Source organism: Lactuca serriola, chromosome 9 (genome assembly GCF_051521515.1).
Source record: "Lactuca serriola cultivar US96UC23 chromosome 9, Lser_US96UC23_V15, whole genome shotgun sequence".
NCBI lineage: Eukaryota > Viridiplantae > Streptophyta > Magnoliopsida > Asterales > Asteraceae > Lactuca > Lactuca serriola.
This window is the reverse complement of record NC_136416.1, coordinates 64,553,106-64,565,309: the sequence shown is the minus strand read 5'-3', so window position 1 is coordinate 64,565,309 and position 12,204 is coordinate 64,553,106. Positions and strand designations below refer to the sequence as shown.

Below are 12,204 nucleotides of genomic sequence, written 5' to 3'. Positions count from 1 at the left end.
TTTTAATTGTAGCGTGAACTATTGAAATTGAAAAAAAACATGAGGTTTTGTCTTTTGATTACTAAGGTGCTGTTTGTTTTTTTGGAAAAAACCTCTTATTGCTGCACGGCGCAACACTTTTCATCTCGCAGCTGTTTGTTTTTTAGAAGTCTTCTGAGTCAAAAACCTTTGCGCGTGCTCTGTTTGGCGCAACACTTGTACTGCCTCTTCCAACCTTTATTTTTTATTTATTTTTTATTTTTTTTAACTGCTGAAATTTTGATTACATGTTGTTAAAATTTTATTTCACATTTTATTTTCATTTTTTTTTTCGTTTATTCTTGTTGAATTTATTTATCGTTTTTTTATATTCAATAATGATAATTTCTTGATGAAATATTATTATTTTTTACTAAAATATCTTTATTTTTTTTTGTTGAAATATCATTAATTTTACTGAAATATCATTAATTTTTACCGAAATGTTATACATTATTAAATTTTACGTATTAAAAAGCTATTTCCGGTTTATAAAATTAGTTTATTTTAATTTTTTAATATCTACAGCAGTATACAGATGTTAAAAAAACAAACACTTCTTATTACAGTCTGCAGCCGTTTGATCCACCTCTTCTATTGCAGAGGGTTGCAGAGGTGGTCCGCAGACTTCATGAATTTTTGCTTCAGAAAATCAAATAGCACCTCAATTGCCGATTATTAGATATTGAGAGGGTGTTTGGCTTAGCTTTTTAAATGACTTTTGTCTTTATCTTTTAGAAAAAGTCTCAAAAGATGTTTGGCAAAGGAAAAAGGACTTTTGTAAATGACTTTTCTCATAGAGTAATTTGAGTCTTTTTGAAAAGTCACGATTACCTGATTTTTCCAACTTTTCACCAGCTAAAAATATTAAATTACCAATATACCCCTCATCTACCCTAAACATTTCCTTTTTTGTCATTTTACATGTAAAAGTTAAACCAAACACTTTAATTTTTGATTTTTTACATACAAAAGCCAATCCAAACACATTTTAAAAAATAACTTTTATAAAAAGTTTTTTTACAAAAAGTCTTTATACAAAAAAGACTTTTACCCCACAAACACCTGAATGAATGAATGAAGCATACGCTAAAATTGGATCTGAGACATGAGCAAAAGACACCTATGCTTAGAAGTACAAAACAACTATAATGGGCTTCGCTTATGGCTTTTACAGTGGGCTTAATAATCCATATAATTGGGCCTCTAAATTAGAAACTGGGGCCCAATATTTCCAGGCTTATGTAAACCCTTACTTAGTTGTTCATCCATTTAAATACCTCAAAGAGTCGCACACTCAGGCTTCAGCAACTGAAAGGGGTCATCTTGTTCGCCGCCGCGTAAGCAAACCCTAATCCTCATCACCATTCGTTATTCTCGCTCGAAAGCTAAATTGTTTTGTTAACCTATTCGCAGAGAGACTTTTTTGCTGTTGCAGGAGAAAAAATGGTGTCAGGGAAGAAGACGGTAAGATATACACAATTACACATCATATCTCTATATCTCTATATGGTTCTTTGTATTGATGTCTGCTGTTGATCGTTACGTTTATTGATTCTGATCTGGGCTTTCTTCTCGATTACAGAAGAAGACTCATGAGAGCATCAACAATAGGTTGGCTCTTGTGATGAAGAGTGGAAAGTATACCCTTGGATACAAGACTGTTCTTGAGTCTCTTAGGAGCTCTAAAGGTAACAGTTGGTAAAATGATTTGTTATATATAATGGAGGATCTTAGTTTGTACTGTAACGCTATGCTCTCTATCTGATATTAGTTTCCATTGAAATTTACTATAAAGATAATCTTTACCTTCTTCAAATTTAAAACATTTGTTATTAAATTCGTTAGGAATTGAAAACTTATTGCTGTGAAAGAGACCAAATGAGATGTTACATTCTGATACTTTTGATTAAAGTAATGTTGATGCAAAGTAGTCGCAAAATTGTAAGATATACCCCAAATTTTATTTTTTGGGTTTTTGATTTGTATACGTAAATGCATCCCATATCATCAGTTTTCTAAAATCTTGAATTTTGAATCCATGTAAAACACACGCGAATCCTAGTTTGTGAACATAGTGTAAAAGAAAAATCTTATTTTGATAGCTTTCTTGCAATCAATTGAGCTTTTGATGTATAAAATTTGACTATGCTGATAACTGAGAAGAATTTTATTAAGAAAAGGGTAGAACGTTAGATATTTCAATTATAATTTTACAATAATGTTTTGTAATTGTTATTGATTTGTTGCAAACCGCAGGAAAGCTGATCATCATATCAAACAATTGCCCTCCCTTGAGGAAGTCTGAAATCGAGTACTATGCTATGTTGGCTAAGGTTGGGGTTCATCATTACAATGGAAGTAAGTCAACATATTATTAGTCTTTCTACTTTTTATTGGGATTTGTGTCTTTTTTGTGTATGTTACTATTTTATCTATCTTTCTTGATGTGTGCTAATCTTTTTTCTCAGACAATGTGGATCTTGGAACAGCTTGTGGAAAGTATTTCCGTGTGTCATGCCTTAGCATAATCGATGCAGGTAATAATCATGTGCCATTTTTTTGCATTTAATGTTTTTTTTATGTATGATAAATATGTGTTTGATATTTTTTTATTGTGATTATCAGGTGATTCTGATATCATCAAGTCTCTTCCTGGTGACAGCTGAAGAACAAGATGAGTGCAATAGGGTTTTTAATATCTTTGATTACTCCAATGTTGAGTTGAATTTTTATATTTTGTGCTGAATCTGTAGAAGACATGGATGCGTTTTAGCATTTTGGGCCCTCTAGTAGGATACAATTGTTCCATTAATGAAATTTTGGTTATGGTTCTTTTGCATTTGTTTATTAATAATCTTCGACCACATAGTGCTTTTATTGATAGTCTTCAACGCATATATCGCCATTTACATTTTAACTGTTTAAACAAATTTATAAACCAAAAATATGTATACATAGAAATGGAGTTGAATTCAATTTTTTTTCTCCATGAAAATGCATGTTACATTCTAATTTATTAGACAACTTCAATTCTTTTGAATCATTCTGCGAAGGTTTAATGTATTCGGTAACACCAAAATTTGAACCCTTGACTTTGTGTATGGAACTTCGCATATCAGTTAAGTTTTAAATACTTGCTATTTCATTATTAATTAGTTACTCTGTTTTTTTTATATTTATAATGTTTTTTTTTTAATTTAATTACACTCGAAATTTAAGATTATGAAATACAAAACCTTGAATGTTTTTATAAAATATTTTTTAGAACTATTTTTTATTAAATAATTTGTATTAAAATATGATATGTTTTTTAAAAAAAAATCAAATAGTAAAGTTTTATAGCATCTTAGTTGAATTTGTAAAAAAATAACTCTAAAAACAGATTAACCTTTGAAGAAAATATTTAATTTGGTGGTTAATATATTGAAGAAAATATTTAATTGGTGCTTAAAATTAACATTATATGAAAAAAGTTTTGAGTCAAACATGCTCTTACTTCAAAGCTACTATGTTCTTCATGACTTCAATCCTTGATCCCGATGCACTTGAGTACTCCCGTCCAGAAACCCACCGTCTCCTTCGCTTCAAGATGGTTAACAGGTTCAGAAAACTTTGCTATCTCGCTAAGCTCTTCAAACGCGTTCACAAGATTCTGAAGTCTTGCGACAAACTCAACCAACAAAGTAGTAAAATTTGCAAGAGACAAGGCTTTCGCACTTTCGTGAGTCTTCACTTCACGCACATTAAGAATCGTGTCACCATGTATCGATAACCTTGAAGGCCACTGCGTCTGCTTCTTTAGCGCATCTACCGACGATTCCCAATCCAACATGGAAGAAGGATGATTAGTCTGCTTTTTTAGCACATCTACCGACGTTTCCCAATGAACAATGGCAGGACGACGGGACTGCTTCTTTACCACATCTACTGACGATCCCCAATGCAGCATGGATGGCTGACGGGACATATATGGAGTCTTACGGTCTAGGGATTTGGTTGGAAGAGGCGATTTTCGGTTTAGGTGTAGGTTTAGGTTTGTTTCACTGCGGAATTTGACAAGTAGTTTTGGTTTGATTTCGTCTTCTTTTAGTTCTTGAACAATATCGGGATCTTCAAACCCTTTTGGTTGCCTTCCGTGTTCCCGTTTGTCGGAGTTGATGAGATGGTAAGAGTTTTGGTCGATCGTCAATTGTAATTCCTCCGCAGCCTCGTGAACTTTCATGAGCAGGTCGATATCGGGGCTTAGTTTTTCCATTCTTTCCACTTTGCTTCCTAGCTCACGTAGGACTTTTGCGCCTTCTGTGCCTACTTTCAGGATCTCGTTTTGGAACAGGTTTCTTAATTCAACAGAGGCCTATATATCGCCATGGAAAAAACAAATTAAGGTTTTAGATCTTGCAATAGGAACTTCAAACATTCATCTGTTAATTTGTTCTACATTAAATAACTATGCTTTCGGAAGTAGAACAAAAACGTAACTCCATCTATAAAGATCCTTAAACCATAAATCTAGGTGAAGAAGATAAGTTACTTGTATTTCTGCAAGTATACAACTATGCATTCCCATCACCATGAACGCACAATGCCTAAGCGCACCACTAACTTTCACATAAGAACTCCATGGATACCTCAACATTTTGTAACGTCCATGAGGTGGTTCCCAAACAGCAAACCCCAGCTGCAATAAGTAATTAAACTTGTTGGCTAATGGCGTATTCATTCACATTCACACTTATTTTGTAAAAAAAAAAAAAAACAAACCCATATATATATATATATATATATATATATATATATATATATATATATATATATATATATATATATATATATATATATATATATATATATATATATATATATATATATATATATATATATATATATATATATATATATATATATATATATACCAGAGTCTCTTCTTCACTTGATGACTGTACTGCCGATCTATATCCACTATACAAAGGGTCATCCGAGGCCTGATATACCAAGATTTTTGAAGGTATTCTTTCGTATCCGAAATGTTGAAGGTACTTGCTAACACATCCTATATAAAAGTTAATGTATTGGTTAAATCGTTACATGGTTTTATTAAGTCAAAAATGGAAATTTTTTTTACCTTCTAAGGAAGTAGCAACCCCCCTGAAGTTCTTCACCACCAATTTATGCAGATCTTCACCAGCCCAAACTGGAAAAACGCATATACTAACAACCAAACACACACCTGTCCCAAGGACAACTAACAACGAACGGGAAAGAACTGTTTGGTCAATATGTGAAGTCCCTGACACGAGTACTACGCAGAATGTTAACGTAAAGATTCTGAACCCGTATTCGTATGGCTTCATTGACGGATAGAGTTTGATATGGCTTGATATCGAGCCTGAAACAGAAAAGGAAAAAGAATAAAGTTTAGACTTTAGTGAAGGAAATTATATATGAAAAGGGTGTTTAAATCGACCTTCTATAAAGATGCTGATCACAATTACAATCTTTCGCAACTCCCCAGCCCACATGGATAGTTGAGCGATAGCTAACGCAAGCACGCCAGCAGATAACATACCCAAAGCAACGTTAAATCCTTTGTTAAGTGTTGCTCCTATATGAATTCAATCAAGTTTAATCAGATCAAACGAAACAAGGGAATGACATTGACGACCATATTTTATCCAGCAGAACAAACTATATTGAGCAATTAATTAATGATAATGATACAAATCCGAAAATGGTGATTATGTTCTTGGAAAGAGGAAGTTATAAGGGTTAATTAGTTACGTACCTATGCTGAATTCGAAGACGAGGATGACGGTTATGACTGCCCAGATGGAATACTGAGTGACATAATTAAAGGGTTCTTTGAAGAATATAAGAACACAAACGATAGCAAATGCCAATCCGGATTTAGCAGCAAAGATGAAATGTCTGGGATCGGAGCGACCCATCTGGTAAACGTTAACAAAGAACAGTCGAACATCGTTCCACCAATCCGCAGCATCTTCGTTGTTGGTCGTGCGAAAGGATTCATTCAAAAGACCAAATTCCGAGTAATCCTTTCGAGATAGAAACCTTTCTTTGCCTTTGTCTGTAAAATTACGACGCGACATGGATCCTAGATAGATTGGTTGTCAGTTTTGTTCTTTGTCAGGGATTCAAGAATGTTTATGAGCGACACGTGAGATACATTAGGATCCATATATTATGGAATTGGATTCCATCAAATTCATTTAAGGTATTATTTGGTAAGATGCAATTTTAAGTTCGTTTTAAACGATTTTTATATATTCTTTTATTAGTTGTGAAACCCGTATATTATACGGGTTGATTAAAACAAAATGTTAAATATAAACGATTAAATGAGAAGTTTATTTGAATTCAAAATTTGAAATAAATAAAAATTATGAGAAAAAAACATGCAAAAAATAAATAAATTAAAATTACTGTTTAGTTATCAGACCGGTATACTAAACAGGTTAATTATAACAAAATGCTAAACACAAAGGTTTAAACTATAAATTTATTTGAAATTGAAATTGAAATTTAAAATTTAAAATTTGAAATTAATATTATTATAGTAGGTTTAATTTATGGAAACTAATTAATAATATATTAGAAATGGAAAATAAAATAAATGACAAGTGGAAAATAAATATATATCTCTAAATTATGACAAAATGACATGTGGCAAATTGAATGAGAGAAGAACATGTAGCAAAATCATTCTTATTTATCATGATAGATATCTATTGTTTTGAGATAAACATATTCATCATCATTTATCACTATACACTATATATTATTAGAAAACAATATATATTTTTATAAGTATTGGGGTAACTATAAATATGATATAGGAGGAGGTGATGATAGAATTACCCATTTTAATTATGGACGTATTGTATAAAATTTTTTGCTATCTTATATTTTCATCAACTTTATTAAACAAATTTCAATTAATCTATATCATCTTTAATCGTTAACAATTTTAGATTTTTTTTATGGAATTTATTTTTGTGAAATATTTTACAAAAACTCCCGATCTAATTTATCATTTTAAACATTATTATATAAAACATATGTAATGTTTATAAAATTAAAATGTATTTGACAATAAAACTAAATAAAAACAATATATTATAATACATAAATTTAATACAATATATTATAATATAAGAAATTAAAATAAAGATTAGTAAATATAGAATTTGTATTTGCTTTTATCTCGTGACACAACATTTGATAATATGCAAGTTGTTCGACGGTTATGTATTGCATATTTTGATATAAAGTTTTTATCTTTTTTGATTCTTTTCGAAGACTTGATTGATTTCTTTCTTGTCTTCGTTTGTTTTGTTACTTCCTTTATATCATAAAAAATACAGAGCTAGATTCTTTAATCAAATTAGTCATATCATTTATACCATAAATACATATAGAAATAGCTTCGTTAATCATATCTCTCATAATAGCTCTTTATTCAACCAAAATCCTCATGTATATGTATTTCGGTAGCAACACAAGTTGATCTAAAAAGTAATATGCAACAAGTCGATTGGGAATCTTCATGTTACTGTATCATCCCTCCTTACTTCTTCACCCTATGGTGATGGTGATGGTAGGGCGATATCGACGGTTTGACCAACACGTCTCACTTAACTCAACTAGCTACATAGATGGAGAAGGCGATTCTTAATTCCCAAAGCGACCTAATCAACAATTTGCTTCAGATGGATCAATATTAAGGAATGTCTCATTCATGACGTGGACCTTGTTTGGAATCTATGTTTCTCCAAAACTACTACATGTTAGGACTATAACTCTACAACTGACACTTTTGGTTGCATTCTGCTTCCCGACTAAGCCAATGCAAATGACTATCTATCTCACTGTTTCAGTTCGTTATAATCTCATTTCATCTCACTCTTAAAAATGATGAAATGGAGGTGTTGTTTCAGTTCGTTATATATATATATATATATATATATATATATATATATATATATATATATATATATATATATATATATATGTGTGTGTGTGTGTGTGTGTGTGTGTGTGTGTGTGTGTGTGTGTGTGTGTGTGTGTGTGTGTGTAACACCCATTTTTCAGATTTGATTCGATGACGACTTGTGGATTTCAAAGATAAAGTTTTTAGGAAAAACATGATGCCATGGCATGGCAAGTATCTGGCCAAGGCATGATCACGTCAATTAAATGAGGATCGCGGTAGCCCTGTCAAAAATACCCGATACTCGAATTACCCGCCCGATTTTTTCGGGTATCGGGTAAATCGGGTATCGGGTAAATTTTTCCGGGTAATCGGGTTACCCGATTTTTTCAGGTCGGGTAAAGGGTACATTTTTTGGGTTTCGGGTATACCCGAATTACCCAAATTATTTTAAAAATTCTTTTTTTTTTTGTAGAGCTTGTACTATATAGCAGGTATTTGATCACGCTTAAACTAACTATCATTATTGTAAAACATAAATATATTTATTATGACAATACGACACTAACAATATTAAAAGTAATTTTTATATATCATCACGTTCTTTAAAACTTAACTGTTTTCTAGATTATAGTTTTTATTACAACTAACAAACTCATTATCTTGACGAAACTTTAGAACATGACAAAACTTATGACTTCATTTATCTTAAACATTTTAAACTTTTAAATTAAGATCTTTAGGTATTTGTTTTTTTAACATCTTATTAGATTAGATTAAATCGTTAAAAAATTACTTGATATCTCATGTATTATTGAGTAGAAAATCTCAATGTTCAAAGCTTTAGTAACTTCATTTATGTCTCGTTTGTTTATATAAACAAGACTAATAAATCACGACGTATTTATTTCATTAAATTTGTTTTTAGGTGAAATTAAAAAAAAATCATATATTTCGGGTAATACCCGAATTACCCAAACCCGACCCGATACCCGAATTACCCGAATTTAGTTTGGGTAGGGTAACGGGTAATTTTTCTAACATGAAAAACCCGAATTATCCGACCCGAATTACCCGAAACCCGAAAAAATTACCCGTTCAACACCCCTAGATCGCGGTTGGATGGGCACCACGACGTGACAAGAGGGTGACTACGACGTGGTGGCTGTTGCAGTCTAAGTCCAAGATTTTTAGGGTTTGTCCCATATTTAAATATCTTAACTCTTTTATTATGTTATTTCCTTCAACCTTCATTTCCCTATTTCGAAACCATAGCCTACAAATTGAGTGTTGTTGAGGTTTGTGCGATGATCTTAGAGTTTTAAGCCTTGAAAAACATCTTAGGAGAAGAAGGTGGTGTGATTGTTGGTTGAAAGGTTGTATCTACTTCAGATCTTGCATCTCCGACATCTTGTAGAGCTTTGGAGAGTATAAAGCTTTTACCTTTATTATTCATGTTTCTCATATCATGCATTGATATCCTTGTTAATCCTTTGAAAGGATGTTCTTGGAGTTTAGAGAAACTCCACAACCTTAGACTTTCTTGGTGACCATTTCTTAGCCTAAGATGATGGAAAAACTATTACTTCATGGTTTTCTTTGGACCATGCACATGTTTTGGTCATATTGAGGGCTTAATGGACTTACAGTTTATATCTTGCTTTGTGGTGATGTCTTAATGGGTAAAGTTGGAAACTTTATCCATTAAGTCAATGCAAAGGACCAAATCTGAATTTATAGCCTTTGATCTGTAAGGGTTAAACTCTTAATGAAGAAAAGAGCAATCTGCCAGAAACCATGACATGGCCAAGAGCTCACCACAGCATGGTGAGTGTTGACTTGGTTGGCCGTTGACTTTTGATCAATTTGACCTTGGATAAAACTTGAAGGATTTGGGTTATTGATTAAGGAATGATATTTATGGATGATAGCTGGTTCGCGGGATTGATCAGTTCAAGGAGTGAGAGTGTTGTTGTGCTTTTCCGGTTTCTCAATTTAGGTGAGTCTTCTCACTATACCACGTGTGACATTTTATATCCTTATCTGATAGGAAAGAGGTACTATTAGAGTACAAACATGATAGTTGACTATGATAATTCCTTGATATGTATGTGTAGTGTAGGATACTTGGTGTCATGTTATGGTAGACTGATTTTGTGACTTCTGCATGAAAGATTGTGGTTGATCACAAAACCTGTATGAAATACTATGGTTGAATCACAACACATGTATGAAAGAGTATGGTTGCATCACAACATATGTATGAAAGATTGTGGTTGGATCACAACACTTGTATAGTTATGAATGTAACGTCCCGATTCTCAGGTATGGATTTAAATAAAGAATTTCTTTAGTTTTAAGTCCTACTCGACGAGTTAAGGCTGCCCTACTCGTCGAGTAGCAGCGAGGTGGGAGCGCGAATTTAGTGACCTACTCGCCGAGTCCACAAAGGGACTCGACGAGTAGGAGCTGGCAGATGAAACCCTAAATTTTGGGGCATTTCACCCTATTTAAAGGATCATTGGCCATCCCCTAGCCTCCCCTTTACTGCCTCTTGTCCGTCTAAAGCCCTAATCGTGTGTGAGCTCATCTTGTGCATTCTTAAGTTTGAAGGAGGATTTTCTTGGAGAGAAAAGAGCTTGGAGATCAAGCATTCAGAAGCAAGGAACTTGAAGGACCTAAGATCTATTGTAGTTAGCATCTTCTGGAAGGTATAAATCGTTACCCTAACCTCATTCATTCTTTTGGGCAACTTCTAGGGTTTTAATAGTATGTTTGGAAGCTACTCTTCTTTGCAATCTCAGATCTGAAGTTGTAACTTCAGAAATGAGCTCATTTGGGCTTTTTAGTGCATAAAATTTCCAGCTTGTGCAAGAATGAGACTCTCCCAAGGTGTAAAACTCTATTGGAAGCATAGATTGGTCATTTAGAGCCTTTAGAACCTTTCATGTGTGTAAAGTTTGCAACTTTACGTGATAAACATGCCTTAGAAGCTTGGATTTGTAATCTGGAGCCTTGCCATGGCTTAAAAAGCATCTGCATGGATGGTGGTCTGCGAGTTGGATGAACAACTCGGCGAGCCCAATGAATTTGGCCATGAATTCGACGAGTTGATGAACAACTCGACGAGTCCGTTGAAGTTTGCCTTGAACTCGACGAGTCGTTAGAAAACTCGACGAGTTGACTAAGGTTTCCCCGATTCTTGGACACATATGAGCTCGGTGAGTTGAAGGAGAACGACGAGCCAGTCAAAGATTTCACGACTTCTCGAGTTCAGGAAGGACTCGACGAGTTGGTGAACTGCACTCGCCGAATCGAGTCAACATGAACTGTTGACTTTGACTGTGGGTGTTGACTTTGACCAAGAGTTGACCAGATGACTTCTGAGGGTATTCTGATAATTTGGAAACTTGTGAAAAAGGGTTTTTATGGCATCTATAGGTAGTGAAGTTCGTGTTGGTGATTCGGGAGTTGAAGCTTCCTAGTATCTGACGTCAGTTGCGAGGTGAGTTATCCTCACTATACTAAGGGGTCTAAGACACCAAGGCCGGCCCATTGGATTGATATCCTAGTAGTTATTGATATGTTGAGTTTGAGTTAGTGATGTATGCCAGTTGATATGCTAGTCGGGTAGACCTGTAGGACTACCTGCGATACTGTATGATTATCTGTATGTGCATTAGTTATGATACATGTCGACATGTTATGTGGGATGGGTTGAGGTTGTACTACTTCGTGCGGTAGCCAACAAACCCTAGAGTATTCCAGATATGAGTTGAGGGCCCTGTCGGCATTCCGGACTCATACTGAGGACTCGGTAGCATTCCAGATACGAGCTGAGGGCCCGGTAGGCATTCCAGACTCGTACTGAGGGCCCAGGGGTAGTCCAACTTGTAAAGTTGTGGACCCAGTGCATGCTGTTCTATTTTGATTGATATTATATGTTAATGTTGATATTGCTATGTGGACTGTATGTGTATCGGTATTTTAGGGGTAACCCACTAAGCTTTCAGGCTTACAGTTTCAGTTTATTGTTTCAGGTACATCAGGGGATCGAGGCAAGGCCAAGGTGTGATCGTACAACTCCTCTTATCATGTTTATGTTTATGGGAAAGACTCTGATAATCAATATTTTGAAAACAAAGCTGTAATGTTTTGATGAACTTGACATGTTTTAAAAAATTTAAATTGGTTTGAAATTTTGGATGTTACAATGAATGGTTAGGGTAATGATA

At 33.8% G+C, this 12,204-nt stretch overlaps 2 protein-coding genes across 2 annotated transcripts; one reads left to right on the top strand and one right to left on the bottom strand.

Annotated features, from left to right (window-relative positions):
* Positions 1 to 1,271: 1,271 nt before the first annotated feature.
* Positions 1,272 to 2,853, top strand: LOC145074947 (large ribosomal subunit protein eL30). The gene is made up of 6 exons (XM_079021261.1): positions 1,272 to 1,358; positions 1,435 to 1,485; positions 1,604 to 1,709; positions 2,278 to 2,379; positions 2,490 to 2,558; positions 2,647 to 2,853. The coding sequence occupies exons 2-6, from the start codon at positions 1,465 to 1,467 to the stop codon at positions 2,685 to 2,687; spliced, it is 339 nt and encodes a 112-aa protein (XP_078877387.1). The 5' UTR covers positions 1,272 to 1,358; positions 1,435 to 1,464; the 3' UTR covers positions 2,688 to 2,853.
* A 653-nt stretch (positions 2,854 to 3,506) lies between these two features.
* LOC145073396 (aluminum-activated malate transporter 4-like) lies at positions 3,507 to 5,804 on the bottom strand. Its single transcript, XM_079019944.1, has 5 exons — positions 5,486 to 5,804; positions 5,144 to 5,407; positions 4,935 to 5,071; positions 4,553 to 4,699; positions 3,507 to 4,375 (listed from the first exon to the last, which is right to left on the bottom strand). The coding sequence occupies exons 1-5, from the start codon at positions 5,583 to 5,585 to the stop codon at positions 3,545 to 3,547; spliced, it is 1,479 nt and encodes a 492-aa protein (XP_078876070.1). The 5' UTR covers positions 5,586 to 5,804; the 3' UTR covers positions 3,507 to 3,544.
* Between the last annotated feature and the right edge of the window lie 6,400 nt (positions 5,805 to 12,204).

Excerpts from the sequence above, each read along its gene's own strand:
- LOC145073396 (XM_079019944.1), bottom strand. The coding sequence starts at position 5,585 with ATGTTATCTGCTGGCGTGCTTGCGTTAGCTATCGCTCAACTATCCATG. Across the intron at positions 5,408-5,485 it reads GATCAGCATCTTTATAGAAG|GCTCGATATCAAGCCATATC; the intron begins GTCGATTTAAAC and ends TTTCTGTTTCAG. Across the intron at positions 4,376-4,552 it reads GTATACTTGCAGAAATACAA|GCCTCTGTTGAATTAAGAAA; the intron begins GTAACTTATCTT and ends GGCGATATATAG.
- LOC145074947 (XM_079021261.1), top strand. The coding sequence starts at position 1,465 with ATGGTGTCAGGGAAGAAGACG. Across the intron at positions 2,380-2,489 it reads GGTTCATCATTACAATGGAA|ACAATGTGGATCTTGGAACA; the intron begins GTAAGTCAACAT and ends CTTTTTTCTCAG. Across the intron at positions 2,559-2,646 it reads CCTTAGCATAATCGATGCAG|GTGATTCTGATATCATCAAG; the intron begins GTAATAATCATG and ends TGTGATTATCAG.